General features: G+C 68.7%; 1 protein-coding gene across 8 annotated transcripts in view; it reads right to left on the bottom strand.

The window, feature by feature from the left end:
• The window catches only part of HSPG2 (heparan sulfate proteoglycan 2), a 36,975-nt gene extending 10,000 nt beyond the window's left edge, over window positions 1–26,975 (bottom strand). For 3 of the 8 annotated variants that reach the window (XM_066981946.1, XM_066981947.1, XM_066981950.1), the window contains exons 1-69: window positions 26,821–26,975; window positions 21,800–21,941; window positions 21,619–21,702; window positions 21,431–21,490; window positions 21,151–21,260; window positions 20,999–21,057; window positions 20,400–20,560; window positions 19,840–20,196; window positions 19,649–19,768; window positions 19,447–19,578; window positions 18,803–18,947; window positions 17,617–17,768; window positions 17,387–17,533; window positions 17,152–17,315; window positions 16,905–17,081; window positions 16,622–16,818; window positions 16,351–16,498; window positions 16,136–16,263; window positions 15,973–16,059; window positions 15,826–15,884; window positions 15,689–15,756; window positions 15,255–15,395; window positions 14,485–14,661; window positions 14,237–14,416; window positions 14,042–14,160; window positions 13,851–13,962; window positions 13,667–13,780; window positions 13,450–13,577; window positions 13,286–13,363; window positions 13,153–13,202; window positions 12,974–13,062; window positions 12,745–12,885; window positions 12,481–12,672; window positions 11,168–11,260; window positions 11,008–11,088; window positions 10,667–10,897; window positions 10,455–10,568; window positions 10,222–10,349; window positions 10,060–10,146; window positions 9,130–9,356; window positions 8,943–9,053; window positions 8,763–8,863; window positions 8,166–8,346; window positions 7,906–7,965; window positions 7,609–7,731; window positions 7,388–7,528; window positions 7,175–7,317; window positions 6,955–7,090; window positions 6,704–6,849; window positions 6,487–6,625; window positions 6,239–6,399; window positions 5,641–5,779; window positions 5,356–5,507; window positions 4,830–4,968; window positions 4,318–4,469; window positions 3,963–4,101; window positions 3,724–3,875; window positions 3,488–3,626; window positions 3,259–3,410; window positions 3,021–3,159; window positions 2,789–2,940; window positions 2,557–2,695; window positions 2,318–2,469; window positions 2,102–2,240; window positions 1,869–2,012; window positions 1,660–1,794; window positions 925–1,106; window positions 656–848; window positions 390–569 (exon numbers count right to left, since the gene is read on the bottom strand). In XM_066981946.1, coding sequence (XP_066838047.1) covers window positions 390–569; window positions 656–848; window positions 925–1,106; window positions 1,660–1,794; window positions 1,869–2,012; window positions 2,102–2,240; window positions 2,318–2,469; window positions 2,557–2,695; window positions 2,789–2,940; window positions 3,021–3,159; window positions 3,259–3,410; window positions 3,488–3,626; window positions 3,724–3,875; window positions 3,963–4,101; window positions 4,318–4,469; window positions 4,830–4,968; window positions 5,356–5,507; window positions 5,641–5,779; window positions 6,239–6,399; window positions 6,487–6,625; window positions 6,704–6,849; window positions 6,955–7,090; window positions 7,175–7,317; window positions 7,388–7,528; window positions 7,609–7,731; window positions 7,906–7,965; window positions 8,166–8,346; window positions 8,763–8,863; window positions 8,943–9,053; window positions 9,130–9,356; window positions 10,060–10,146; window positions 10,222–10,349; window positions 10,455–10,568; window positions 10,667–10,897; window positions 11,008–11,088; window positions 11,168–11,260; window positions 12,481–12,672; window positions 12,745–12,885; window positions 12,974–13,062; window positions 13,153–13,202; window positions 13,286–13,363; window positions 13,450–13,577; window positions 13,667–13,780; window positions 13,851–13,962; window positions 14,042–14,160; window positions 14,237–14,416; window positions 14,485–14,661; window positions 15,255–15,395; window positions 15,689–15,756; window positions 15,826–15,884; window positions 15,973–16,059; window positions 16,136–16,263; window positions 16,351–16,498; window positions 16,622–16,818; window positions 16,905–17,081; window positions 17,152–17,315; window positions 17,387–17,533; window positions 17,617–17,768; window positions 18,803–18,947; window positions 19,447–19,578; window positions 19,649–19,768; window positions 19,840–20,196; window positions 20,400–20,560; window positions 20,999–21,057; window positions 21,151–21,260; window positions 21,431–21,490; window positions 21,619–21,702; window positions 21,800–21,941; window positions 26,821–26,877 — 9,397 coding nt within the window. In that variant the 5' untranslated portion in view covers window positions 26,878–26,975. The remainder of the gene's footprint in view (window positions 1–389; window positions 570–655; window positions 849–924; window positions 1,107–1,659; window positions 1,795–1,868; window positions 2,013–2,101; window positions 2,241–2,317; window positions 2,470–2,556; window positions 2,696–2,788; window positions 2,941–3,020; window positions 3,160–3,258; window positions 3,411–3,487; window positions 3,627–3,723; window positions 3,876–3,962; window positions 4,102–4,317; window positions 4,470–4,829; window positions 4,969–5,355; window positions 5,508–5,640; window positions 5,780–6,238; window positions 6,400–6,486; window positions 6,626–6,703; window positions 6,850–6,954; window positions 7,091–7,174; window positions 7,318–7,387; window positions 7,529–7,608; window positions 7,732–7,905; window positions 7,966–8,165; window positions 8,347–8,762; window positions 8,864–8,942; window positions 9,054–9,129; window positions 9,357–10,059; window positions 10,147–10,221; window positions 10,350–10,454; window positions 10,569–10,666; window positions 10,898–11,007; window positions 11,089–11,167; window positions 11,261–12,480; window positions 12,673–12,744; window positions 12,886–12,973; window positions 13,063–13,152; window positions 13,203–13,285; window positions 13,364–13,449; window positions 13,578–13,666; window positions 13,781–13,850; window positions 13,963–14,041; window positions 14,161–14,236; window positions 14,417–14,484; window positions 14,662–15,254; window positions 15,396–15,688; window positions 15,757–15,825; window positions 15,885–15,972; window positions 16,060–16,135; window positions 16,264–16,350; window positions 16,499–16,621; window positions 16,819–16,904; window positions 17,082–17,151; window positions 17,316–17,386; window positions 17,534–17,616; window positions 17,769–18,802; window positions 18,948–19,446; window positions 19,579–19,648; window positions 19,769–19,839; window positions 20,197–20,399; window positions 20,561–20,998; window positions 21,058–21,150; window positions 21,261–21,430; window positions 21,491–21,618; window positions 21,703–21,799; window positions 21,942–26,820) is intronic. The other 5 variants (XM_066981949.1, XM_066981954.1, XM_066981951.1 and 2 more) reach the window with 4 other exon arrangements.
• Window positions 26,976–27,678: the final 703 nt, after the last annotated feature.

Raw genomic sequence — 27,678 nt, 5'->3', positions numbered from 1 at the left:
CAGATGGATCCGTGAACAGGGGACGGATGGGGAGGGGAGCGAGCAGAGGTGGAGAGGTCGATGTGCAGAGAGATGAACAAGTGAATGGGCACATCTGGGAAGGACTGGATGAAGGAGTCCGCGAGGAGATGGAGAGGAGGATGAGCGCTGGGATGGATGAAGGAGGACAGATCCACGAGGGAGGGATGGGTGGGAGAGCGTGAGCAGCGATGGAGCTGGACTTGGGCAGAGGCGGGACAGAGGAGCACAAGTGATGAACAGAGCCGGAGGAAGGGACAGAGGGACGGAGAGAGGGCAGTGAGGGGGGACGGGGACCAGCAAGAGCAGGAGGCATCTGGATGGGGGACAGGGGGTGGGTTGAGGCAGAGGGAGACCCGCAGCCCCCTTACTCTCCACGTCAAGGGTGACGAAGACCTCGGCGGAGCCGGCGGGGCTGCTGGCGTTGCAGATGTACTGGCCCGAGTCCTGCTGCGCGGCGCGGGGGATGACCAGGCTGCCGTTCACCACCCGGTGCTGCCAGGGCAGCGGCGCCCGCAGCTTCGACCACTCGATCCGGGGCGCCGGCTCGCCTGCGGGTATGTCACCGTCCGTCACCCGGGGCAGGGGGGGTCCGGGCAGGTGTCCCCTTACCCCGGCCACCGTCCCCACCCCGTACCTGTGGCTGAGCAGTGCAGCGTGGCGGTCTCCCCAGCCACCACGGTGACAGCAGGTGGTGCGGTGACCTCGGGGGCCCCGGGGTGCCTCTGTGCAGTCTCCACACTGACGTCCACACGGGCTTGCGCCGAGCCCAGGGCGCTGTGTGCCGTGCAGATGTAGGTCCCGGCATGCTCCGGCTTGGCCGGCGAGAGCTGGAGAGGGGACACGATGGGTGGTGAGCACCCGGCACGTCTCAGTGCCCGCAGCACCCTGGGGTGCCCCATTCACCTGCAGCACAGCCTGGCTGTCCATGTGCAGCAGCATCTGGTGTTCCACCTTCTGCCGTGAGCCCAGACGGCTCCAGCGCACCAGCGGCCGTGGCTCGCCCCGGCCCAGGCACTCCAGGCTGAGGGATTTGCCCTCCTTCACCGTAACGGGGCCTGGGGGCATCACTGACACGGTGGGGGCACCTGGAGAACAGGGAGGGCATCAGCGCGGGGATGGGCATGGGGACACCACCACGCTGGGGGCACCTGGAGGACATCAACATGGCCATGGGGACACTGCTACTCCAGGGGCACCTGGAGGACACGGAGGGCATCAGCATGGGGATGGCGGTGGGGATACAGCCACCCCAGAGGCACCTGGAGGATATTTACACTGGGACATGGACATCACCACCCCAGGAGCACCTGAAGCTTGATGAGGACGTCAGGGACACCACCACCCCAGGAGCATCTGGAGAACATTGGCAAGGGATAGGGATGGGATCACCACCACCCTGCGGGACCTGGCCCACAGAGGGGATATGGGGATGGGGACACCACCACCCCAGGGACACCTGCAGCAAACAGAGAACATCAGCATGGAGACAGGGACATCAGCATGGGGGTGGGGACACCACAACCACCCCGGGGACAACAGAATGGAGATAAGGATAAGGACACCACCAGCACCCTAGGAGCACCTGGAGCATGGGGAGGACACAGGGACAGGGACGGGGACACCCCGGCCACCTCGCACCTTGCACCAGGAGGTTGACAACGCTGCTGGCGACGCCAAAGCGGTTGGAGGCCACGCAGTGGTAGGCGCCCTGGTTGCCTGCGTGGGCGCCGGTGATGGAGATGACGGAGCCGTTGGTGCTGATCTTCACGTTGTCTGGGCAAGGAGGAGGTGTCAGCACCGGAGCCACCGTGGGGACCACGCTGGGGCCACCCCAGGGACCACCGTACCTTGGAGATGTTGGCCGGGCCCCATCCGCCAGGTGACATTGATGGGCCGGGCACCGTCATGGATGCGGCACTTGAAGGTGGCATCCTCACCCGGGGCTACAGCCATGCTGTGCGGATCGATGGAGATGATGGGGCTCTGCAGGCCTGTGGGGTCAAGGGGACAGGGGAGCCACCGAGGTCACCCATGTCCCTCACCGCCCCGGCACCCTCCCTCACCCCGCGGCCACACTCACGGTAGCTGGAGCTGTCGTGGGAGGTGACGGTGACAGTGATGGTGGCCTCGCGGGAGGTGCTGCCCATGTCTGCCCGGCACACGTACTCGCCTGAATCGGCCACGGAGAGCTGCGACAGCCGCAGGCGGGACCCTGACATCTGGGGGGAGTGGCAGCGGGTGGCATCAGCTGGGCACGCAGGGCCACCGGCCCCTGTCCCACCACATCCACCCCTACCTGGTGCTTGGCGGGCAGGGACCCCCCGCGCTTGTACCAGGTGATGGTGGCCTGGCCCTGGCCGGCCACGATGCAGTCGAGGTCCAGGGTCTGTCCCTCGGTGACGGAGGACGCCGAGGACTCGATGCGGATGGGCGGCATGACGCCGGCGGCTGCACGGGCAAAGTTAAGGGTGAGGCGCCCCCCAGCACCAGGAACCAGCACGGTCCCCGTGTCCCCGGCCACGGCGTGGCACTCACGGTGGGAGGGGTTGGCGCCGTCATCGATGGTGACGACGAGGGACGTCTCCTGCGTGACGCCACCCGTGGTCACCCGGCACACGTACTCGCCCGAGTCCGCCGCGGACACCTGGGGGATGCGCAGGCGTGTGCCCGACACCTGTTGGGGACATGGGGGGGGACATGTTGGTACTGGAGGTCGGGGGGACAGGGCAGGATTTGGGGTGACCCCCCCCTGCTGCCTGCACTCTACCTGGTGGCCGGCGGGCAGGGAGCCACCGCGCTTGTACCAGGTGACGGTGGTGGGGCCGGATCCTGCCACCACGCAGTTGAGGTCCAGGGTCTGTCCCTCGGCGATGGCGGAGGACGAGGACTCGATGCGGACAGGCTGGGAGGCACCAGGGGCTGGGGACAGGGAACGGGGACATTTGGCACCGTGGTGGCACATGCCTGTCCCCAAGCACTGCCCTCTCACTCGCACTCACAGTAGTAGGTGCCAGCGCTGCTGGGAACGGTGACGATGACAGATGCCTCCTGCGTGGTGCTCCCCAGGGTGACCCGGCACACGTACTCGCCCGAATCAGCCACTGACACCTGGACGAGGCGCAGGTGGGTGCCCGACACCTGCAACGGGACACATGGGGACACATCAGCACCGAGAGCGGGGACTGGACAGGGTCCGGGGCTGAGCCCTGCACGGTGACACCAGCTCCTTGCACCTACCTGGCTGTTGGGGGGCAGAGCCCCCCCCCGCCGGTACCAGGTGACATGGGGGTGGCCCTGCCCGGCCACCATGCAGTTGAGGTCCAGGGTCTGTCCTTCGGTCACAGCAGCGGACGAGGTCTCGATCCTCACGGGTGGTGTGACACCCACAGCTGTGGGGTGGCAGGGTCAGCGTGCAGCCGCCCCCCATCGTGTCCCGGTGTCCCCCCGCTGTCCCCGTCCCCGGTACCGTAAGAGGAGCCAGCGCCGGTCTGGATGGTGACAATGAGGGACGTCTCGTGCGTGATGCCACCCGTGGTCACTCGGCACACGTACTCGCCCGAGTCGGCTGCGGACACCTGGGGGATGCGCAGGCGGGTGCCCGACACCTGTGGGGGACACACGTGGGATGGGGAACACACACCCTCTGGCACCCCAAAAACCCTTCTTTCTGTCCCCAAATGCTCCTTCCGTGTCCCCACCTACCTGGTGCCTGGCGGGCAGGGACCCCTCGCGCTTGTACCAGGTGATGGTGGCCTGGCCCTGGCCGGCCACGATGCAGTCGAGGTCCAGGGTCTGTCCCTCGGCCACAGAGGAGGAGGAGGACTCGATGCGCACCGGGGGGGTGACACCAGAGGCTGGGGACCAGGACGGCAGGGTCACCCCATGGGGACGTGGAGTGACATGGTCCCGTGGGGCCCTGTCCCTGCCCGGTCCCCACTCACGGTAGGAGCCGGCCCCGCTGGGCTGGATCGTCACCACAACGGTGGCTTCCTTGGTGGTGGCCCCGCTGCTCACCCGGCACACGTACTCGCCCGAGTCGGCCGCCGTCACCTGCAGCAGCCGCAGCCGGGAGCCGGACACCTGTGGGAGGGGACACGGGGATGTTAAAGCCTGCGTGGGGCTGATGGGGCTTGCACGGGGCCACTTGGGCTTGCTCAGGGGCACTTGGCTTGCATGGGGACATCTGGGCATGCATGGAGCCACATCAGCTTGCACGTAGCCATGTGGCCTTGCACGGGGCCATGGGTCAACCCCAACCGTCCGCACCCTGGGCACAGAGCCCCCTGTGTCCCCTACCTGGTGCCTGGCCGGCAGGGACCCTCCGCGCTTGTACCAGGTGACGGTGGCCTGCGCGGGGCTGGCGATGACACAGTTGAGGTCCAGGGTCTGTCCCTCGGCCACGGTGGAGGACGAGGACTCGATGCGCAGGGGCGTTGTTCCGCCCAGGGCTGGGGATGGAGATGGCACGGTCAGAGACCAGATCCGCCACCACCACGTGTCCCACCGTGGGACACCAGGAGCCTGGCAAGCCACCAGGAGCGGGACTTGGGCTGCGCCTTGCTCCCAGCTGCTGGGGACACTTTGGGGGTCCATCCCCTTCCCTCCCCACCGGGAGCCTGCTGCATCGCCGGATGGCAGCTCCGCACCCCTGCGGATGTGCACACAGGGCTGTCCCCAAACACAGCGCTGGGCCTGGGCACGGACCCTGGTGACAGCGGGACCAGGATGGGCACACCCATGGGTGGCTGCTCCAGGGAGCGTCACCTGCCCCTGGAGAATGTCCCCATTCCTGCCCGGTCCCCACTCACGGTAGGAGCCGGCCGCGCTGGGCTGGATCTTCACCACGATGGTGGCTTCCTTGGTGGTGGCCCCGCTGCTCACCCGGCACACGTACTCGCCCGAGTCGGCCGCCGTCACCTGCAGCAGCCTCAGCCGGGAGCCGGACACCTGCAGGAGGGGACACAGGGACGTTGAAGCCTGCATGGGGCTGATGGGGCTTGCACAGGGCCACCTGGGCTTGCATAGTGCTGCTTCGGCTTGCATGGGCTTGCACAGGACCACTCAAGCTTGCATGTGTCCACTTGAGCTTGCCTGGTTGCCATTTGGGCTTGCATGGGGCCCTGTGGCATTGCATGGGGCCACCAGAGCTTGCATGGGGCCATCAGAGGTTGCGTGGGAACACACGGGCTTGCACAGGGCTGCTTGGCATTGCACAGGGGGCACTGGGCTTGCATGGGGCCACCTCAGCTTGCATGGGACATAGGGGCACACACGGGGCCATGGGTCATTCCCAACTGTCTGCACCCTGGGCACAGAGCCCCCTGTGTCCCCTACCTGGTGCCTGGCCGGCAGGGACCCTCCGCGCTTGTACCAGGTGACGGTGGCCTGTGCAGGGCTGGCGATGACACAGTTGAGGTCCAGGGTCTGTCCCTCAGTCACGGTGGAGGACGAGGACTCGATGTGCAGTGGCATTGTGCCACCTGGGGCTGGGGACCAAGACAGGAAAGTGACACTGTGACAACAGCTGGGCCCCGCTGGCAAGAGCACGTTAGAGCCATCTCGGTGCCGCGGCACATGGGGACAGCCCACGGGTAGTGCCACCCCCCAGTCCCCACTCACGGTAGGAGCCAGCCCCGCTGGGCTGGATCGTCACCACGACGGTGGCTTCCTTGGTGGTGGCCCCGCTGCTCACCCGGCACACGTACTCGCCCGAGTCGGCCGCCGTCACCTGCAGCAGCCGCAGCCGGGAGCCGGACACCTGTGGGAGGGGACACGGGGATGTTAAAGCCTGCGTGGGGCTGATGGGGCTTGCACGGGGCCACCGGGGCTTGCACGGGGCCACTCTGGCTTGCCCAGGGGCACTTGGCTTGCATGGGGACATCTGGGCTTGCATGGAGCCACGTTAGCTTGCATGGGGACATCTGGGTTTGCACAAGCACTGTTTGGGCTTGCCCAGGACAACTCGAATTTGCACGTGGCTACTCAAGCTTGCCTGGACGCCATCTGGCCTTGCACAGGGACACTTGAGCTTGCATGGGACCATTTTGGCTTGCCCAAATGCCATCTGTGCTTGTCCAGGACCACTCAAACTTGCACAGGGCTGTTTGGATTTGCACGGGGCCATCTGGGCTTGCACGGAGCCACGTGGCCTTGCACGGGGCCATGGGTCAACCCCAACCGTCCGCACGCTGGACACAGAGCCCCCTGCGTCCCCTACCTGGTGCCTGGCCGGCAGGGACCCGCCGCGCTTGTACCAGGTGACGGTGGCCTGCGCAGGGCTGGCGATGACACAGTTGAGGTCCAGGGTCTGTCCCTCGGCCACGGTGGAGGAGGATGCCTCGATCCTGACGGGGGCTGTGCCACCCGAGCCTGGTGGCCCTGGGAAGGAGGATGGAGCGATGGCAGGGAGATGGCACGCCACCCAGGGCCACCCGCGGCAACCCGCAGCACTGAGCCCGGCCTCACCATAGGACAGCCCGGAGCCAGACACAACGGTGACGATGACAGACGCCTCCCGGACGGTGGCTCCCGAGTTCACCCGGCACACGTACTCGCCCGAATCAGCCGCCGTGATGTGGGGGACGCGAAGACGGGACCCCGACACCTGGCGGCGACACGTCAGTGTCAGAGAGAGGGGGACAGGGCAGGATTTGGGGTGACCCCCCCGCTGCCTGTGCCCTACCTGGTGGCCGGCGGGCAGGGAGCCGCCGCGCTTGTACCAGGTGACGGTGACGTGGCCTGATCCTGCCACCACGCAGTCGAGGTCCAGGGTCTGTCCCTCAGTGACAGAGGGGGACGAGGACTCGATGCGGACGGGCGGCGCGGCCCCTGTGGGGAGTAGGGCAGGCTGCAGCTCTGGCAGGCACCCAGGGTGCCCCAAAAACCATCCCCAAACCCCAGTGGTGTCCCCAGAGCGGCGTCCCTAACCCTCACCTGGCACCACCACCACCTCGATGCTGGCACGGGCTGTGCCGGCGGCGCTGGTGCCCACGCAGAGGTAGATGCCACCATCGGCCACCGTGATGGAGGGGATGAGCAGCGTGGCGATGTCGGTGCGCTCAGAGCGGGACTGCAGCATGAGGATGGGGTGAGCGGCACCCAAGACATACCACCACCCCAGGGGAGCACCCATGGGTGCTCACGCCCAGCTCACCTGTGGTGGCAGGGAGCCCCCCTGCTTCTCCCAGGAGATGGTGGCAGTGGGTGACCCTGACACCCGGCAGTACAGCCGCACTGTGGAGCCCTCCTGCACCTCCGTCCGCTCTGGGCTCACCTGCACCTGGGGCTCACCGGCGCCTGCAGGCAGCACGGGGTCAGTGCCAGCACCGGGATGGGGACAGCGGGGACGTCGGGGGACAACGCTCACCTTGCACATGGAGGAAACCCCGCGCCGTGTGCTGGCCGGCGCTGCTGCGCGCGCGGCACATGTAGTGCCCCTGGTCGGACGGCTCGACAGCGCTGAACCGCAGCATCCCGCCGTGGGTGACTGCCCGTGGTGGCAGCGCGCCTGCGGGGACAGGGCGCCACGTCACCCCTGCCACGTCCCCCATCCTGGTCCCCGGGTCCCCGCGTGCGGCGAGCACCTACCGAGCCACTCGAGGGTGGGCGCAGGGCTGCCAGTGGCCACGCAGCGGAACTCGGCCGGCTGCCCCGGTGCCACGCTCAGCTGCGCCGGCTCCACGGTGGCGGTGGGGGCGGTGGCGGTGGCGGCTGCGGTGACACGTGGCGGGGTTCAGAGTGTGCCGGCACCACCCCCGGCGCTGTCCCCAAGGGGTGGCACGAAGCAGGGGGGTGGTGTGGCACGGGGTGCGCGGTGGAGCCCCGGCATGCAGCGGGCAGGGGTTGTGTGTGGCCCCCCCACAAGATGTCCCCCTGGTGACTTACCGGGTCTGTGCCCCTCCATAAACTCAACAGGTCCATAAAACATTTGGGTCTTCGAAGGGGCTGCAAAAGGGCGGGTCAAGTTTAAAGTTGGGGCATGCGAGCCCATCACCCCGGCGTCTGGGCTCCTCAATGGAGCCGGGTTTTCCAGAAGAAGCTTTCACCCGCGCCAACACCGAAAGAACGCTCGGGGTCCCCACGGCTCAACCCCTGCCAGTTTGGGGGTGCAGAGCACCCGGTGCCCCCCGGGCTTGGGAACGCACCCTGGACGTAGAGTGTGGCCGTGCCCTCGTCCATGTCCAGCATGTTGGAGCCAGTGCAGACGTAGACGCCGGCGTCCTCAGGCTGCACGTTGCGGATGGTCAGGATGCCGTTGAAGTCCATGGCGCGCGACGGCAGCGTCCCGTGGTTCTGGCGTGTCCACACCAGGGTGTAGGCGGGTGACTGGGGGGCGAGGGGGAAGAGGGGGGTGAGGAAGGGCCTGATGGGCACCCAGGGGTGTCCGTGGGTCCTGTGGGTCTGGGTGGGCGCCCGCATGGAGATGGGTGGGCACCTAAAGGTGTCCCAATGCCCAGGTCGGCACCCAGGGGTGTCTGGGTGCCATGCACTGCTGCATGGGCACCCAGGGGCTTCTGCATGACCTTCGTGGCCTGGTGGGCACCCAGGGGTGACCCTGCACCCTGCAGGCCCAGGTAGGCACCCAGGGGTGTCTGTGTGTCCCACGTGGGTGGCTATGGGGCCTGTGTGGTAATGTGGGCACCCAAGAGTACCCATGTGCCCTGCACGACCCAGAGAGCACCCAGGGGTGCCCAAGCGATGTAGTGAGCACCCAAGGGTGCCCGCAGGCGCCCCTGGCTCACCTTGCTCTTGGCTGTGCAGATGAAGGTGACATCGGCCCCAGGCTTCACCCGCTGCACTCTCTTCTCCTCCACGGTGACGGTGATGGGCTTGGTGGGTGTCTCTGCACCGAGACGAGAGGGCTGAGCCCCGTGCCCTGCTCTGTCCCCTGCCATCCCCCCACCGCCACCACCGTGCCCTACCGGTGACGATGACCTCGGCCCGGCTGGCGTTGCTGTGCTGCAGGTTGCGGCAGGAGCACACATAGACGCCGGCCTCGGCGGGCTGGATGCTGGCGAAGTGCAGCTCCTCGCCTGGCAGTGTGGGGTGGGTGAGACCCCGGTGTCCCAGTCCCCATCCCCATCCACGTCCCCGTCCCCAGCCCCCTACCTTGCTGCCGGCTCTGGGCGCTGCTGGGCAGGGGCCGCCCGTCCTCCCGCGACCAGTGGTAGTAGAAGGGGGGGTCCCCGCTGGCCTGGCAGCGCAGCGTCACCGGGCTGCCCTGCGGCACCGCTGTGCGCGGCGGGTGCACGCGGACCACGAGGGGGGGTGGCGAGCCCTGCGGCACGCACGTCTGGCCCCGCACGCTGGGGTCCCCCACGTAGCCGGGAGCACACCTGCAGGGGGAGCACGGGGTGAGGATGTGGGGGGGTGTTGGGGTGAGATATGGGGGTGGGAATATCGGGGTGCGGAAGTTGGAGTGGAGATAACAGGATGGAGAAGTTGGAGTGGAGATACGGAGGTGGAGATATCTGGATGGGGATATGGGGGTGATGACATTGGGGTGGGGATATAGGGGTGGAGATATCGAGATGGGGATGTTGGGGTAAGGATATCGGGGTGGAGACATCGTGGGGAGGATATGGGTAGGATATTGGGAAGGGGATGTTGAGGTGATGACACTGGAGGGGCGATATGGGGAAGACATCAAGATGGGGGTATCAGGGTGAGGATGTTGGGATGGCGATATGGGGGTGATGACATCAGAGTGAGTATATAGGGGTAGAGATATCGAGATGGGCATGTTGGGATGAGGATATTGGGGTGATGATATTGGAGTGGGAATATGGGGATGGGGATATCAGTTGAAGATACTGGGGGTGTTGTAGGGGGGAGGTCGGGGTGAGGATGTTGTGGTGGGGATATCAGGGTGGGAACGTTGGGGTGAGGATGTTGGGATGGGGACGTAAGAGTGAGGATATGGGGGTGACGATATTGCAGTGGGGATGTTGGGGCAGGGATATGGGGACGACAATGAGATGGGGATGTCAGGGCGAGGGTACTGGGGTGACAACATCAGGGTGCCCCCGCGCCACTCACCGCTCGCAGTACTGCCCGGCATAGCCCGGCGCGCAGGCGGTGCAGCGGTACCCGCCGCCTCCCAAACTCTCACAGGTCCGCGAGAACCTGGGGGGACAGGGAAGCATCGGGGACCGTCCCCTCCCTGCGCCTCCCCCCCTCTAAGCCCCTACAAACACTCACTGGTTTTCAGGGTGCACGAGGGGGCAGGCGCAGGGCTGGCAGTCCTCAGGGGTGCCGGCGGTGGCGTCCCCGTAGAAGCCGGGCGCGCACTGGTCACAGAAGTCCCCCGCCGTGTTGTGCAAGCAGCCCTGGAAGGGGGGGGGGGCAGTAGAATGGGGGTGCATGGCGCTGGGAGGTGGCCCCAGCACCCCAAAAAGCCGCAGGGCGCCATGACCCCCCCCAGGGAGACTTACGGAGCAGAGGCCGCTCTCAGGGTGGCAGGTCTCCGAGTGGCCGTTGCACTCGCAGAGCTCGCAGTGCCCCAGGTACAGCCCCCCGCCGGTGCGCGTGTAGCCGGGGGCACAGTCCTGCAAGAAGGGGCATGGATGGGGGGGCTCAGCACCATGACCCCCCCACACCTCCCCACAGACCCGGAGCACGCCGGGTGCCCCGGGGGCCGGCTCACCTGGCAGGAGAGGCCGCGGTAACCGGGGGGGCAGCGGCACTCCTCCACCTCCAGCGCCGGGGGGAGGCCGGGCCGGGGGGGCACGGCCACATCCATGCTGACGCCGGCGATGCTGGACGCGGCCATGCTGGTTGAGTAGGTGGCGCGGATCAGGATCTCGTCCAGGTCAGCCAGCGCCATCAGGAGATGCTCCCGCGTGGCCGGCTGCCCGTCCGGCCGCTGCCAGTATTGCTGCGAGCAGGGAGGTGCTGTTGGGGCAGGGGGGGCACCACCTCGGCGCCCACCCCCCAGGTGCCAGGGGTGCCAGGTGCCGGGGCCCAAAGGCAGGTGCCTGCTCCTACCTCCCGAAAAACGATCTCAAAGGCATGCGGTGTGCCGGGGGGCAGGTCGGGCTGGTATGCCACCAGCGTGATGTCGTTGCCCTGCGGATACAGGGGGGGTCAGGGGGGGCCCGCTGCTGTATCCCGTCCACAACCCCCCCCCAAACTGTCACCCCCCTACCGTGATCTGGATGTCGGCGTCGGGCAGGGGGGCCCCCCGGCCCCCTGGGGTGTAGGTGAGGGTGTAGCGGAGCCGCCCGCCGTAGGAGCCCACCTGCGGGTGGGAAAAGGGGAGGTGGGAATGGGGGGGGCCCAGTGCATGTGTGGGGACCCCCCCGGGTGCTGCCATGCAGGGACCTGAGGGTTGGCCCTGGGGAAAGGCCTCTGGGGAGCTGGGGGTCTGGGGAGGTTGGGGGGGAAGGCAGGAAGGGGATGGAAAGGAGGGAACGGGCAGGGGAAGGGAAAGGGGAAGGGGGAAGGGAAAGGAAGGAAAAAAGAAAAAAGGGAAAAAAGGGAAAAAGGGAAAAAGGGAAAAAGGGAAAAAGGGAAAAAGGGAAAAGGAAACAAGAAAAGGGAAAAGGAAAAAGGGAAAAGGAAACAGAAGAAAAGGGAAAAGGAAAAAGGGAAAAGGAAACAGAAGAAAAGGGAAAAGGAAAAAGGGAAAAAAGAAAAGGGAAAGGGAAAGGGAAATGAAAGGGAAAGGGAAAGGGAAAGGGAAAGGGAAAGGGAAAGGGAAAGGGAAAGGGAAAGGGAAAGGGAAAGGGAAAGGGAAAGAGAAAGGGAAAGGGAAAGGGAAAGGGAAAGGGAAGGGGAAGGGGAAAGGGAAAGGGAAGGGGAAAGGGAAAGGGAAAGGGAAAGGGAAAGGGAAAGGGAAAGGGAAAGGGAAAGGGAAAGGGAAAGGGAAAGGGAAAGGGAAGGGGAAAGGGAAAGGGAAGGGGAAGGGGAAGGGGAAAGGGAAAGGGAAAGGGAAAGGGAAAGGGAAAGGGAAAGGGAAAGGGAAAGGGAAAGGGAAAGGGAAAGGGAAAGGGAAAGGGAGAGGGAAAGGGAAAGGGAAAGGGAAAGGGAAAGGGAAAGGGAAAGGGAAAAGGGAAGAAGAGAGGAAATGGAAAAGAAAAAAAGAAAAGGGAAAAGAAAGGGGAAGGGGAAAGACAAAAGGGGAAGGGAAAAGGCAAGGAAAAGGAGGAAAGGAAAAGGGAAGAGGAAAAGAAAAAGGTAGAAGAGGAAGGGAAAATTTAAGAAGAAGGAAAACTAAAAGGGAAGAGAAAGGACAAGAAGAAGAAGGAGAAAAAATGAAAATAAAAGGAAAAGTGAAAAGGAAAAGGGAAGAGAGAAAGGGAGAAGAAAAAAGGAAGGCGGGAGGAAGCAGGAGGCACTGGGAGCCTGCGTCCACCTCCCCCTGCTAACCGTGCCGGGGCGAGCACCCGGGGTGCCCATGGAGCTGGGGGTCCCAAGGGGCACCCCGAGGAGGGGGCACCCCTGGGTGCCGGCCGTTACCTTGTCCCCCTGGTAGGGCTGGGGCAGCTGCCAGTAGTAGGACTCAGGGGACAGCTCCCCGAAGCGCCCGTAGGTGAGCTGGGGCCCCGCGGCGCCCATCTCCACGCTGAAGCCGGTGGCCACGCGGGTGCTGCGCTGCCGGTTCACCAGCGCGAAGCCCTGCCAGCTCCCGGGGCCAAAGGGCGTCCGGACCTGCGGGGCAAGGCAGGTGAGTGGCCTGGGGACACCGGGGGACCGCGGGAACCCATGGGGACCGGGACTCACCGTGTCGCGGGAGTAGGAGGTGCTGGCGCAGTGCTGGACGATGCCCATGCAGAAGCAGGGCAGGCAGCCCGCCGGGTTTACGGCGCTCAGGTGGAAGTGGTGGGGGCGGCAGGTGGCACAGCGGGGACCCTCCACGTTGGCCTGCAGGGGACGGGGAGGGTGACGCTGTGGTGTTGTCCCCCCCCCTCACCGATGTGGGGACACGGCACGGCACGGGGACAGGGCTCACCTTGCACTGGCACAGCCCGCTGGCGTCGCACCGCTCGCCGATGCTGCCCTGCAGGTCGCACTGGCACTGGTCACCGGTGGCACCTGGCTCTGGGGGTGTCACACGGGGGAGGCAGCAATTAGGTGGGGACCCCAACCCCAACAGAGAACACCGCGTTGTCCCCTCCCCAGGACACTCACCTCGGCACGGCTCTCCCCGCAGCGGGTCCCCCACGTAGCCAGGCGAGCACCTTTGAGGGGGCATGAAACAAGCTGATGAGGGGGGGTCCCCAAACCCCCTGCCACCCCCCCGCCACCCCAGCATCCCCAGCACCTCTCGCAGAGGCGCCCGCTGTGTCCTGGGGCGCAGGCGCTGCACGTGGGCTGCCCGTCCGTGTCCTCGAAGCAGCTCCTGGATGGGAGAGGGGAGCGCAGGGCGATGGGTGAGCCCCAGCTGGTGGCCCCTGGGGGCACGGGGAGGAGGTGGGGGGCACCTACTGGGTGTCAGTGTGGGGCCCGTGGCAGGGGCAGGGCTGGCAGTCGCCCGGGGTGCCGCGGGTGGCATCGCCGTAGTAGCCAGGCTGGCACTTGTCACACTGTGTGCCCTCCGTGTGGTCCCGGCAGCCCTGGTGTTGCGGGGAGAGGGAGATGCTGGCACGGCGAGGGGGTCCCCACCATGCTCCCCACTCTGTCCCCATGCCAGCACCGGGCTCACCTGGCACTCGCCCGTCTCAGGATGGCACTCGTCGGCGTGCCCATGGCACTGGCAGCGCTCGCAGGTGCCCAGGTAGAGCCCGCTGGTGCTGCGGGCGTAGCCCACGTCGCAGTCCTGTGGGGACAGGGACAGGTGTTGGCCACCGGCCACATCCCCAGAGCCATGGGGACAGGGGGGGGCTCACCTGGCAGGAGGGGCCGCGGTAGCCGGGGGGGCACGCACAGTCCTCCACCTCCAGCGCCGGTGGCCGGCCGGTGGCGTGGGGCACGGCCACGTCCAGGCGGACATCAGCGAGCCTGCAGGGCGAGACAGGATATCCCCACCGCCCTGCCCGCGTGTCCCCTGTCCCCAGCCAGTGTCACGCCGCCCCGGTACCTGCTCTCCATCGGTCGGTCCGTGTAGGATGCGCGGATCATGAGGACGTCGATGTCGGCCAGGGCCATCAGGAGGTGCTCCCGGGTGGCATCGCGCCCGTCCGCCCGGTGCCAAGCGTGCTGCGGGCACAGCCCCAGGGTGACCGATGTGTCCCCAGAGCCCCAGCACCCACCTCAGGGGGACGCCAGCTCTCACCTCACGGAAGGGCACAGTGACGGTGGTGGGGACACCGGGCGCAGGGGTGGCATCAGAGAAGTGCTCCAGGAAGATGCCGTTGCCTTGCAGCAGGACGTCAGGCTGGCGCTGCAGCGGCTGGGCGTCTGCTGGTGCGTGGTGCGTCACCGTGTACTGCAGCTCGCCCCCGTACGATGTCACCTGCACGGGGACAGGGCTCAGCCGGGCTCGTGGACACCCTGCTGTCCCCCCCGTCCCCACCACGGCACCTTGTCTCCGGTGAAGGACGTGGGCAGAACCCAGAAGTAGACGTCACGGGGCAGTGTGTAGAAGTCGGAGAAGACGAGCTCCCGTGGGGCAGCGAAGCGTGAGCCCTTGATCATCGTCCCCGTGCCTGCCAGGTTGGTCAGGTGCAGTGGCGACACCTCCTCAGCAGTGACACGGACCTGCAGAGGTGGGGGACAGGGGCATGGGACACGGTACGGTGCTGCTTGGCAGTGCACAACATGGCACAGCACAACATGGCAGAGCATGGTGCACCACGGCACAGCACAGCATGGCACGGCACAGCACAGCATGGCATGGCACAGCATGGCATGGTGCACCATCACACCGCATGACACAGCAAGGCACAAATGGCATGGCGTGGTGCAACACGGTGTAACACAATGTGGCAAGACACGGTGCAACATGGCATGCCATAACACAGCACAGCTTGGTATGGCACGGTGAAACATGGCACAGCACAGCATGGCACGGCACAATGCAACATTATGTGGCACAACAGGGCACAGCACAACTTGCCATGGCACGGTGAAGCATGGCACAGCACAACACAGCACGGCACAGTACAACACTGCACGGCACAGCACAGCATGGCACGGCACGGTGCAACTTTACACGGCACGGTACAGCATTACACGGCACAACATGGCACGGCACAACATGGCACGCCATGACATGGCACGGCACAGCTCAATGTGGCAAGGCACGGCACGGCACAACATGGCACAGCACAACACAGCGCGGCGCAGGGTACCTGGTCGCGGCTCCAGGAGGAGCTGGCGCACTGCCGCGAGACGCCCATGCAGAAGCACTTGAGGCAGCCGTCGGGGTTGGCGTCGCTCAGGTGGAAGGTCCCGGCCGCGCACTCATCACACTGCCGCCCCGTCACGTTGGGCTGCAAGAGGGGACAGGGACTGGGAAAACGGGTGCTGTGGGGATGGGGAAACTGGGTGCTGTGGGGATGGGGAAACTGGGTGCTGCGGGGGACTGGAAGCCCAGGTGCCAGGAGGATTGACAAACTGGGTGCGATAGGAGGACTGGAAAACCCTGGGGAATTGGACTGGGTGCCACAGGGATGCCATGGGGAACTGGGTGCTGGGGAAAACGAACTGGGTGCCACAGGGGACAGGGCTGGGTGCTGCAGGGACCAGCCCGAGTGCTGCGGGTTCGGGGCAGGCAGACACCCACCTTGCAGCGGCATGTGCCGCCCACCGCGTCCTTGCCCCCGCGTGCATCGCACTTGACGAGCTCCTGGCCTGCGGGGAGAGAGGGTGAGAAATGGGCAGAGCCCGGGGGGGCGCGGGGGGACACGGGGCAGCACTCACCGATGCGGGTGCACTTGCCACCTGGCTGGATGGGGTCTCCCTCATAGCCTGGGGCGCACCTGGGGGAGGATGGGGACAGGGGCCCGTGGGAGGGGGCCGAGGGGCCCACGCTCCCAGCCCGCGTTTCACCACCCCCTGCCCACCCACCTCTCGCAGCGGCGGCCAGCATAGCCAGGGGCGCAGGCATCGCAGGTGGCCTGGCCATCCGTGTCCAGGAAGCACGACTCAGAGAACCTGCGGGCAAGGGGACAGTGACGTGGGGCCATGACGTGCCACCAGTCCCCCGCAAGCCCCCCAGGGCAGCACCCACCTGCGGGCTGGCTCGGTGTAGGGGCAGGGGCAGGGGCGGCAGGCGGTGGCCGTGCCCTGCGTGGCGTCGCCAAAGAAGCCAGGTTTGCACTTCTCACACTGGGGACCCTCCGTGTTGTGCTGGCAGTTCTGCGGGGACAGCACAGGGATTGGTGGCACTGCCTTGTGGCTGAGCCCCTGGCCCCATGTCCCTTGTCCCCATGTCCCCGTCCTTACCAGGCAGTGCCCAAAGACCTGGTCGCAGGTGCTGGAGTGGCCGTGGCAGCTGCAGCCCGAGCAGGTCCCCAGGTAGGGTCCCTGCGGCACCCGCTCGAAATTGGCGGCGCACCGCTGGCACGACAGCCCCGTGTAGCCCACGGGGCACCTGGGGACACAGCGGTGTGACGGTGGCACCCCCACAGTGGCACCACGAAGGAGGCACCGCGCTGGTGACACCACACTGGTGGATGCGTTGCTTTGCCAGGGCCCGCAAGCCACAGCCGGTCACCTGCACTCCTCGACGTCCCCGGCAGGTGCCAAGCTGGTGTCCCCAGGACTGGTGATATCCATGGCCACGTCGCTGAGCCCCACGCTGGCCATGCGCCCGTCATACACCGCCCGCACCAAGATGCCCTCCAGCTCCTGCAGCACCATCAGCAGCAGCTCCCGGCTCACCGGGGCGCCCGTCTCGTCCTCCCAGTTGTCCTGTGGGGACGGTGAGCGCCGGCGTCACCCCAGGGTGCCACCAGCATCTGTCAGCGCCCTTCAGCGCCCGTCCCCAGCGCACCCACCTCGGTGAAGGGGATGCGGCGGCGGTTGAGGACGTCGGGCTGGGTGTCCCCAGCGCGCGCCTGGAGCTGGCGGCCCCGGCCCCGCAGCAGCACGTCAGGGCGGGGGGCTGGCTCGGGGGGCCCCCGGCCCAGCCGGTAGCGCACGCCATAGCTCAGCGCCCCACCATAAGCGTCCACCTGGCAAGGGCAGCGCGGTGTCAGCAGCTGTGCCGGGGTGTCCCCAGCCCTGCCGCTGCCCCACGGTCACCTTGTCACCCAGGAAGGGGGCCGGCAGTGCCCAGAAAGCGTCGAGAGCCAGGAAGCGCCGGGACAGGTCCAGGAGCTGGAACTCCTCTGTGGCCACGTCCACGTGCAGCTGGGTGGCCGCGAGCGCCGGCAGGGATGGAGTTGATGGCACCGTCACGTTGACACCTGTGGGGAGAGGCTCAGCCCTGTGTGTCGCCCCCCTCCCTGCGCTCTGTCCCCCTGTCCCCACGACTTACCCTTGAAGTCATCGGGGCGGTCGAAGCGCAGATGCAGGCGGTGGCGGTGGCGGGCGGTGGCACGGCAGGCGGTGGTGACGCCGAAGCAGAAGCAGGGCAGGCAGCGGGATGTGCCCGTCACCTGGAAGTGGCCCTCGGGGCAGGGACCTGCGGGGACGGGGAGGGGATCAGGTGAGGGCGCAGGGACAGGGGCACAGGATGGGGAGGTGGCGGCAGCTGGGGACGCTCACCGGGGCGGGGGGTGACGGTGAGGACGCTGTCGGGGATGCCGAAGACCATGCCGCGGGTGTTGATGGCCTCGCAGGTGTAGGCGCCCTGGTCAGCCTCCTTCACGTCCCGGATGGTCAGCGTGCCCTGCCCGCCCTCGCTCACGATGGACACCCTGCACGGCACGCTCACTGCACCGCACGCTCACGGCACCGCGCGCTCAGTGCACGGCGTGCTTGGCACATGGCGTGCTTGGCACGTGGCGTGCTCGGTGCACAGCACGCTCACTGCACTGCACGCTCGGTGCACAGCGTGCTCGGTGCACAGCATCCTTGGTGCACGGCGTGCTTGGTGCCTGGCACGCTCGGTGCCTGGCGTGCGTGGTGCATGACGCACCTGGTGCACAACACACCTGGTGCATGACACGCTCAGTGCATGACACACCTGGTGCATGACACACCTGGTGCACAACACACCTGGTGCATGACACACCTGGTGCATGACACACCTGGTGCACGACACACCTGGTGCATGACACACCTGGTGCATGACACGCTCAGTGCATGACACACCTGGTGCAGGACACACCTGGTGCATGACACACTCGGTGCACAACACACCTGGTGCACAACACACCTGGTGCATGACACGCTCGGTGCATGACACGCTCGGTGCCCGGCACGCTCAGTGCACGCCTGGCACACCACGCTGCCCAGCGCGAGGACCAGCCTTGGGCACAGCCCTGCTGCCTGCTGCAAGCCCCGCCCCCAGCAGAAGCCCCGCCCCCGGCAGAAGCCCCGCCCCCAGCATAAGCCCCGCCCCCAGCATAAGCCCCGCCCCCGGCAGAAGCCCCGCCCCCAGCATAAGCCCCGCCCCCGGCAGAAGCCCCGCCCCCGGCAGAAGCCCCGCCCCCGGCAGAAGCCCCGCCCCCGGCAGAAGCCCCGCCCCCCAGAAGCCCCGCCCCCAGAAGCCCCGCCCCCAGAAGCCCCGCCCTCACCGCTCACCTTTGCAAAGCCCCCGTCTGCGGCAGGCCCCACCCCTCGCCAAGCCCCGCCCCCACAAGCCCCTCCCACCCCACAGCCCCGCCCCTTGCGCGAGCCCCGCCCTCGCAGGCCCCGCCCCTAACCGCAAGCCCCGCCCACCATCGGCCCCGCCCCTCCCTCGGCCCCGCCCACCCGGTGGCCCCGCCCCTCCCGCGGCCCCGCCCACCTGCGGCTGGGGGGGATGTTCCCCCAGTTGAGGCGCCAGGTGATGATGGGGGTGGGCACGCCGGTGGCGGCGCAGGTGAAGCTCACCGTCTGCCCCGGCACCGCCTGCACCGACTCCCGCGGCGGCGTCACCACCTGCGGCGGCACTGCGGGGCGCGCGTCACCCCCTGCGCCCGGCACCCCCCCGGCCCCCGGCTGCGGGGACCCCGGCGTCCCGGCACGGTGCCGCGCCGCAGGGTCCCCCGCCCAGCGCAGGGGACGCGGCGTTCCATGGCACCACGCTGGGTGGCACGGCACAGGGACCGCAGCATGGCACGGCTTGGGCACGGGGTCCCCAGCCCAGGGACCCCCCGCCCCACTTGGGTGGCAGTGTCCCCAGCCCGGCACAGCTTGGGCACGGGGTCCCCAGCCCCACCTGAGGGACGCAGCGTCCCAGCACGGCACCCAGCACGGTGCCACATCAGCGTCCCCAGCCGTGCCACAGCTTGGGCGCAGCGTCCCCAGCACCGGCTCCCAGCCGTGCCCAGCAGCGCAGCGTCCCCATCACCGCGCCCCCCAGCTTGGGCGCAGCGTCCCCAACACGGTGCCACGGCACGGTGCCCCAAGCCCCTCCCCGGTGTCCCCGTGTCCCCGGGTGCCACTTACTGCAGCCAACCTCGTCGGAGCGGTCGGGGCAGTCGGGCTCCTCGTCGCAGTGGTAGCTGGCGGGGATGCAGGTCCCGCTGGCCACGCAGCTGAACTGGTCCGGCCCGCACGCCGCGCCGGGCGCCTTGGTGGCTGCAACGGACCGCAGCCATCAGCCGGAGCCATGTCACCACACGTCCCCACCGCTCCCAGCCACACTCACGGCAGTCGGTCTCATCCGAGCCGTCCCCACAGTCGTTGTCCCCATCGCAGCGCCACAGCTTCAGGGCGCAGTGCCCGTTGCGGCACTTGAACTCGTTGGGCTCGCAGGGCGACGGGGTGCCTGGGGGGGGGGGGGCAGGATGTCAGCACCCACCCCGGGGTGCCACCGCCGCCGCCCCCCCGGTAACTCACCGCAGTCCTCCTCGTCGCTGCCGTCGGCGCAGTCGCGCTCGCCGTCGCAGAGGTAGTCGCGGGGCACGCAGCGCCCGTCCGCGCAGGTGGCCTCGGCCGGCCGGCACCCGGCTTTGGGTGGCGGGGGGCGGCGGGTGGTGGCGGGGACGGTGACCAGCGGGCGGGTGGTGGCGGGCCGGGCGGTGCTGGGGGGCGCGGGGCGCGCCGAGGAGGTGACCGGGGGGGGCTCGCCGCAGCCCTGCTCGTCCGAGGCGTCGTGGCAGTCGGGGCGGCGGTCGCAGCGGTACTCGTGGGCGATGCACTCACCGCTGCCGCAGGAGAACTCCAGGGCGGTGCAGGGGCGCAGGTGAGGGGTCACTGCACGGGGGGGGGGTCACCATCAGGGGGGGGTGTCCTGCGTCCTGTCCCCCCCCGTCACCCGCCCTCAGATGTCACAACGCGAACGGCAAAAAATGGGGGGCTCAAGGCGTGCTGGCACGCAGGACCCCGTGCAGTCCCCAGTGGCCCCACAGTTGGGGTATGGGGGGGGGGGGGGGTGTTCTGTGCCCCCCGGTGCTCACCGGCCCCCAGGCGCCGGAACTGGAAGCCGACGGGCGAGGTGACGAAGGAGGCGATGGAGCCGGCAGCGACCACGTCCCGCAGCACGGCCCCGATCTGCGCCTCGTCCCCGTTGCCCTCCGAGCCCACGTCCAGCTCCACGAAGACGCTGCCCTCCAGCTCCCTGAGGGCAGGGGGTCAGCGCCCCAAAGCCCCCCACCCCAACTCCCTGCACCCCCAAAACTTCCTGCTCCCCCAAAACCTCCCCTGCACCCTGTACCTCCCTTGCACCCCAGAACTTCTCCTGCCCCCAAACCTCCTCTGCACTCCCCAAAGCATCTCATCCACAGACCTCCCTGTGACCCCAAACTTTCCTGCACCCCAAAACCTCTCCACCCACCCAAACCTCCCCTGCACCCCAAATATCCCCATGTCCCCCAACCTCCCCATATCCCACCAAACTTCCCCTGCACCTCAAACCTTCCCATCCCTCCTGAGCCTCCCCTGCATCCTGAGCCTCCCCTGCACCCCAAGCCTCCCCACCACCCCCAAATCTTCTCGTCCTCCCCAAACCTCCCCTGCACCCCCAAACCTCCCTGCTGCCCCCCGTGCCCCCACTCACTTGATGAACACCACGTTGACCATTTGGTCCCCGGGGATCTTGTAATACTCTGACTCCAGCTGATGGAGGGGAAGCACTGGGGTGAGGGCGCACCCTTGGGTGCCCCCCACCAAAACCCGGGCTGGGGGTGCCCCCTGGTGCCCCCCACTCACAGTATCCACCACGGCCTCCGAGACCTCCCGAAACTCCTCCGAGTTGGCATCCTCCAGCCGGGGACTGTAGTCAATGCTGTGGGTGAAGTTCACCAGCGCCCGAAAATAAACTGCGGGGGAGGAAGAGGGTGTTGGCGCCCCTGAAAATACCCCCCAGGTACCCCCGTCCCCAGCAGCACCCCCCCGCACCAGCCAGCCCCCCGCCACTGAAGGAAACCAGCCCACAGCACTGGGAAAGAGTCGGAAGGCGCCGGGGGGGGTCACGAGAAGTGGCACTTACTCAGTGGGGGGTCATCCTCGGGCTCGGCCACCACCATGCCCGCCGGCGGGGGCACGGGCGCTGCCCGCCGAGGAGGAGGAGGAGGAGGAAGGAGAGCAGAGAGGATGGAGAAGAGACAGAGCTTGAGCGCAGCGCGGAGGAGCGCGGTGTCCCGCGGGCGCCGGTGCCACCCAGCGGCGTCCCCTTACCGGTGGGTGCCAGCCCGACGCCGGGCGCCGGGGGGCCCCTGGCCACCAGCTGGATGTCACCGCTGCCGTACTCCCCGCTGCCATCTGCGAGAGCAACACCGTGAGCCCTCGGGGGCACGCAGGGACCACGCGGCCCCGCGTGTGTGTGTGCGTCCCCCGGTGCCACCCCGTGCCACGTTACCCCCGGACGCCTCGTCTGCCAGCAGGTCCTCGTCATCGGAGAGCTGGGCGTAGTACCGCCGCCCCCGCGCGCCCCCGACGCGGTCGGCCACCGTGTCCTCGGGGAACGTGGTCTCGGCCAGGCCCCTGGCACCGTGGGTCACCTGGAGGGGGGGGGGGGGGGGGGGGGACACGGCCGTCACCGCCGGGCCACGTCACCGGGGCTCCCCCGCCCCGGGGCTGCTGGGAGGGCCGGGGCTGCATAGCTGGGCGGTGGAGTCACGGCCGACGCGGCTGGGGGGGGCGGGGGGGGGAATGAGCTCATCTCGCCCCCCCCCCCCGCCGCCCACCCACCGCATTCCTGCGCCCAGCGTGGCCCCAGCGTGGGGACACACGCGTGTGCAGCTGCACCCGGGTGGTGCGCGGCGGGGGGACGCGTGTGCACCGCGGCGGGGGGCCGTGCACAGGCGCTTTCACCGCCGTGCGTGCGCTGACACGGGGGTGAGTGCTCCGTGCACGGCGGCGTGTGGCCGGGAACATGCATCCTCACCACTGCGTGCGCGTGCCGGCTCGTGCATGTGTGTGCACGGCAGCGTGGTGCCACGCGAGTGCATCTGCGCTGCTGCACGTGCACACTGACACAAGGACACGTGTGCATGGCGACACGGGGATGTCTGCGTGTGCATTTGCACCACCACAAGTGCAGCGACATGGGGCACGCACATGCACTTGCACTGCCACGCGTGTGCCGACACCGGGATGTGTGTGCACAGCAACACAGGGGTGTCTGCGTGTGCATTTGCGCTGACACGGGGACACGCGTGCGCAGCGACATGGTGCTATGTGCATGCCCTCACACTGCTACACGAGTGCAGGGACACAAGGACACGTGTGCACGGACACAGGGACATGTGCGCAGTGACACAGGGACACATGAGCACACCAACACAAGGACATGTGTGCGCACCGACATGGGGACACGTGTGTGCACTGCCACAGGGCTGCTTGCATGTGCATTTGCACAACCTCGTGCACGCACCGACATGGGGACACGCGTGCACAGCGACACAGCACCATGCACCCACACCCTGCAACTGCAACGCCCCTGTGTGCACACGCGCATGGGCACCAGCACCCTGCCGGCTGCCCCCTTGGGTGCCCCCAGCACCCAGCGCGGTGCCCACGGTGCCGGGGGGGGGGATGAGGGCCGCCCTCCCCCCCCCCCCACTGGCGCCCATGCAGGCTGGCGAGGAGGAATCCGTCGGGGCAGCACTTTGCTGTGCAAACAAGCGCGGGCGGATTAAGCAGGCGCTGGGGGCCGGCGCGGAGCCCAGGGGGATTTACCCACTCGCCCGCACAACGGGTGGGAATCGGAATTGTGGCGTCCCCCCCCCACCGCGCAGACAGCGGGCACCCCAAAATAACCCAGCTGCGGGAGGGGATGCCCCGCAGGTGCCACTGCTGGCCTTGGCTGCTATGGCATAGGGGGTGCAATGGGGGAAACTGAGGCACAAGGGGAGGTCCCCCAGGCATGCACTGAGCTGGTGAGCGCTCTGCTGCTGCTCCCCACCCCCCATGCACGCATGGAGTTTGGGGGTGCTCTGCTGGTGCCCCCCCTCCCCCCCCCCATGGATGCATGGAGTTTGGGGGTGCTCTCCTGGTGCCCCCCCCATGCATGCACGGTGCTTGTGGGTGCTTTGCTGGAGCCTCCATTGCATGCACTGAGTGCGGGGGTGCTCTGCTGGTGCCCCCCACGCATGCACCAAGCCTGCGGGTGCTCTGCTGCTGCTCCTCACACACGCACTGAGGGGGGGGTACACTGCTGGTGCCCCCATGCATGCACTGAGCTTGTGGGTGCTCTGCTGGTGCCCCCATTGCATGCACTGAGTGTGTGGGGGTGCTCTGCTGGTGCCCCCATGCACGCACCGAGCTTGGGGGTGCTCCACTGCCACACATGCACCGAGGGGGCGGGTGCTCTGCCATCACCCCCCCCGCACCCCCAAACACGCTGCAGGTGTCAGGGTGCTCTGCCGCTGCTCCCCACGCATGCACTGAGCTTGCGGGTGCTCTGCCACCACCGCCCCCACGCAGCGGGGCCTGGCGGGCACGGAGCCCCCCCCGGCCGCCCCAGCCCAGCTGTCCGGTGGCGGGGCCGGGCGCCAGCGGGGCGCGGGGGGTGCGGGGGGGGCCCGGGCCCATCTCGGGTTACCGGAAGCGGCCCCGGCCGCGGCACCCGGGCGCCCGGCTCACCCGGCGGGGCAGAGCGCCTGGCCGGACACCGCCGCTCACATTTTCCACTCGCTGGCCCAAATCCTGCCCCAGGCTCCGTTGGGACAGGGGAAATGGGGCGCGGGGGCCCCTGGCTCCGCAGCACCGGCTGGAGGAGGAGGAGGAGGAGGAGGAGGAGGAAGAGGAGGAAGCACCACCCCGCTGTCACGTCCGCCGGCGCCACGTGCGGCTTCGCTCGACGCCCCGAACCGCAGAGGGCCCCCCCTATAAATCCACCCCCCCACCCTATGGATGTGCCCCCCCCCTTTGCACCGCGGCGTCCGGGCGAGGAAGAGGAGGAAGCGCGGGGTGACGCACCGCCCCGGCGCGCAGGAAGCCCCGGCTGTGGAGGGGCCAGGAATAATAACCGGGGGGGTTATTAATAGCCACCCCCCCCAGCCCCATTGTTTCCCCAAGGCCAGAGCTCTCCAAGCCAAAAGGTGTTCCCCCCCCAGCTTCCTCCGCCCGCCGGCCTCCCCGGCCAAGGGCACCCGGCTGCGGTGCTGAGTGCCTGTGGGCTGGGGGGGGGGGGGGGTGGAGGGGGTGCACCCCCCCGTGCCGCCGCAGCTGGCGGGGACGCCCCCGGGGACGCCAGCAGCTGCCTGACCCCCCCTGACCCCCCCCCCCCCCCCCCCAGTGATTTGGGGGCAAAAACAGCTGCAGGGTGGGAGTGTTGGCTGGGGGGGGCCCGAACCCCGCTGGAGGAGAGGGGGAGCTAGGCGGGGGGGGGGGGGGGAAGCAGGGTGCCCCCCCCCGGGCACATTCCTCCCCGCTCCGCATTGCCTAATTTATCCCGAATGGCCGCGTTTCGGGGCAGAGGGAATGCGAGGGGACCGGGCGCGCTGGCACGCCGGGCTGGCGGCCGACCCAGGCAGGCGGGCGGCCTCCTCCTCCTCCTCCTCCTCCTCCTCCTCCCCGGCCTCCTCCTGGCCAGGCCATCTTTGGCGATGGGAGAGTTCGGCCGCGGCAGGAGCCGGTGACGGGGCAGGGGCGAAGCGCGCCCGGAGTGCGCGGGGCCACGTGCGGCGGCGGCGGCGCCTGGGGGGGTCCCCGGGGGTCCCCAGCAGGGTGGCGCGAGGCTGAAGGCCCCACACGTGCAGAGCCGTCCCTCAAAGCACGCTCAGGCTCACACTCACGCACGGGCGTGCAAGCGCACGCAGATTCCTGTGCGAGCCCAAGTGTGCGAGCGTGGCACGGCACGGGGGTGCGCGCAAGCCATGTGGGTGGGTGCCAGCCTCCCCCCCCCCCCCCCCGCCCCGTGGCACGGCGTGCACGCAGCCGGGGGGCACACGCGTGTGTCTGTGCGTGCACACGCGTGTGCGTGCCCCACCGCACCCCCCCCCGCCCGCCCCTGCCCCCAGGCCCGATGCTATCGCACATTCCTGCCCTGACCTCTCCCCGCGCCCGCCTTAACCCTTCCCGGCGCGGGACACTTTGGGGGGGGGCACCCCCAAGCCCCCAAACCCCCCCCTAACGGGGTGGGGGGGGCTGGCCCTGACGCCGTGGTGCCATAGGGCTGGTGCCCCCCCACACACCCCCACCCTGGCACATTCCTGGGTGTCCCAGGCATGCTTGGTGCCCCCCCAGTCAGGGTGCCACCGCTGTCCCCAGACCCCCCTCGCCCGCACAGTGGCAGCGGGGCTCAGGGGGTGCAAAGCCGGAATCCCCCCCCCCCCCCCCAGCCTTGTCACCCCTCTGCCCTGTGGAGGCGGGGGGGGGGGGGGCACGGCCCTGCCAGCATGGCCCAGAGCAGAAAGGCCCCTCTGTTCTCCGCCACGGGCAGCGTCCCAGCCCCAAACCACCCGGCTGCCCCCCCCCGGCACGGGTGGGGGCCCCACAGCACCCGGTGGAACCCCCCCAGCTCCACGCTTTGGGACCCCCCCCAGATTTGGGGACCAGGCCCAGCCCTATCACAGCAGCCCCAGCCTGCACCCTGAACCCCCTGGGGGTACCCAAGGGACCCCCCCCAGGTAACCCCCCCATGGCTGGTGGCCCCCCCAGCCCCCGGGGGTATTTCGGGAGCGCTATTTTTACAGGCTGCCCGGTGCTGCCTGTCACCCTTTAAATTTAGCCAGGGCGGGAGAGGGGGATGGGGGGGGCCTGGGGGGGCGCAGCACCCCAAAAGCAGGATGCGCCCCCACACGTGTCCTCCATGGGACCTACGGGGTCCCACGGGGTCATGGCCTGACCCCCTGTTTGCTTTGGGGGATGGTGGGGACCCCAAAGGCCGGGGGACCCCAATTCCCAGACGGGACGGGGCAGGGCGGTGGGGGCCCCTGTCTCCAATCCCCCCCCGTCCACGGGAGACCCCAGTTCCCTCGGGGACAAGGCACGGGGACCCCACGCGCTCCCACTCCGTGGGTGACCCCGGCTCCCTGACGGGGCCAGGGATGGGGCAGGGGGACCCCACAGCCCCCGGGGGGACCCCAACTCCCCCTGGTCCACGGGGAACCCCGGTGCCGCAGGGGTCAGGGCAGGCTGCCCCCCCCCCCCCAGCGCTGCAGCGTCTCCCCCACGTCCCCGGTTGCGCGTGGGGTGCGGGGGCGGGGGGGGCGTCCCCCAACTCCTCCGCGGGACGGGGCGGTGAGGACGGCGGCCCCAGCCGAGGGGGGCACGGCGCACGGCGGGGGGAGACGGGGGGGGAAACCGGAATTCCTCCACGGGACAGGGCACGGGGGGGACCCCCACCCCCGGACCCGGTACACGGTGTGGGGGGGGGGATCCCCACCCCCCCCGCTCCCACCCGGCCCCGCTCCCCGCCGCCCCCAGACTCACTCCGAGGGCACCGAGCAGCAGCAGGGCGCCCAGCGCGGCGGGCACCGGCGGCCCCATCGCCCCGCTCCGCTCCGTCCCGCTCCGTCCCGCTCCGTCCCGCTCCGCGCCGCCGCCCCGGTCCCGGCCCCGGCCCCGGGCCCGCCCCGCTTGCTGGGCGGGGCCGCCGGGGCACGCGCCCACGGAGGGGACCGGGGCACGCGCCCACGGGGCTCGTTGGAGGGGGGGGGGGGAACCGGGGCAGCGCCGCGCGCGCACGCGGGGGCGCGTGGGGACGTGGGGGGCACGGGGACAGCTGGGGACACCCGGGGGGCAGCACGGGGACACCGGGGGAGGGGGGGGGGAGTGGCGTGGGGCGCCTCTGTGCCTGGCCACGGGGACGTGGGGACGCGCGGGGACAGCGCGGGGACGCGGGGAGCAGGTCCCGTGCGGGCGCGTGGCAACACCTGGGGACACCCCGGGAGCACTTCGGTGCGCGGAGACACGGGGGGGGTGCGGGGACAGCGTGGGGGCACCTCCATGCATGCCCACGGGGGGGCGTGGGGACGGCGTGGGGACGGCGTGGGGACGTGGGGAGCACCTCCCGTGCAGGCGTGACAACACCTGGGGACACCTTTGGTGCACAGAGACATGGGGTGTGCGGGGACAGCTCGGGGGCACCTCCGTGCGTTGGCACAGGGACACGGGGACACGTAGGGACACCGTGGGGATACGTAGGGACACCGTGGGGACATGTGGAGCACCTCCTGTGCAGCCACACGCAGCCACACGGCAGCACCTCTGTGCGCACCCACGGGGACACGGGGGTGCGTGGGGACCGCGGGGGCACCTCTGTGCACGCCCGTGGGGACGTGTGGGGAC

Source organism: Anser cygnoides, chromosome 23, assembly GCF_040182565.1.
Source record: "Anser cygnoides isolate HZ-2024a breed goose chromosome 23, Taihu_goose_T2T_genome, whole genome shotgun sequence".
In the NCBI taxonomy this organism is placed as follows: Eukaryota; Metazoa; Chordata; class Aves; order Anseriformes; family Anatidae; genus Anser; species Anser cygnoides.
This window is presented reverse-complemented; position numbering and strand designations above follow the sequence as displayed.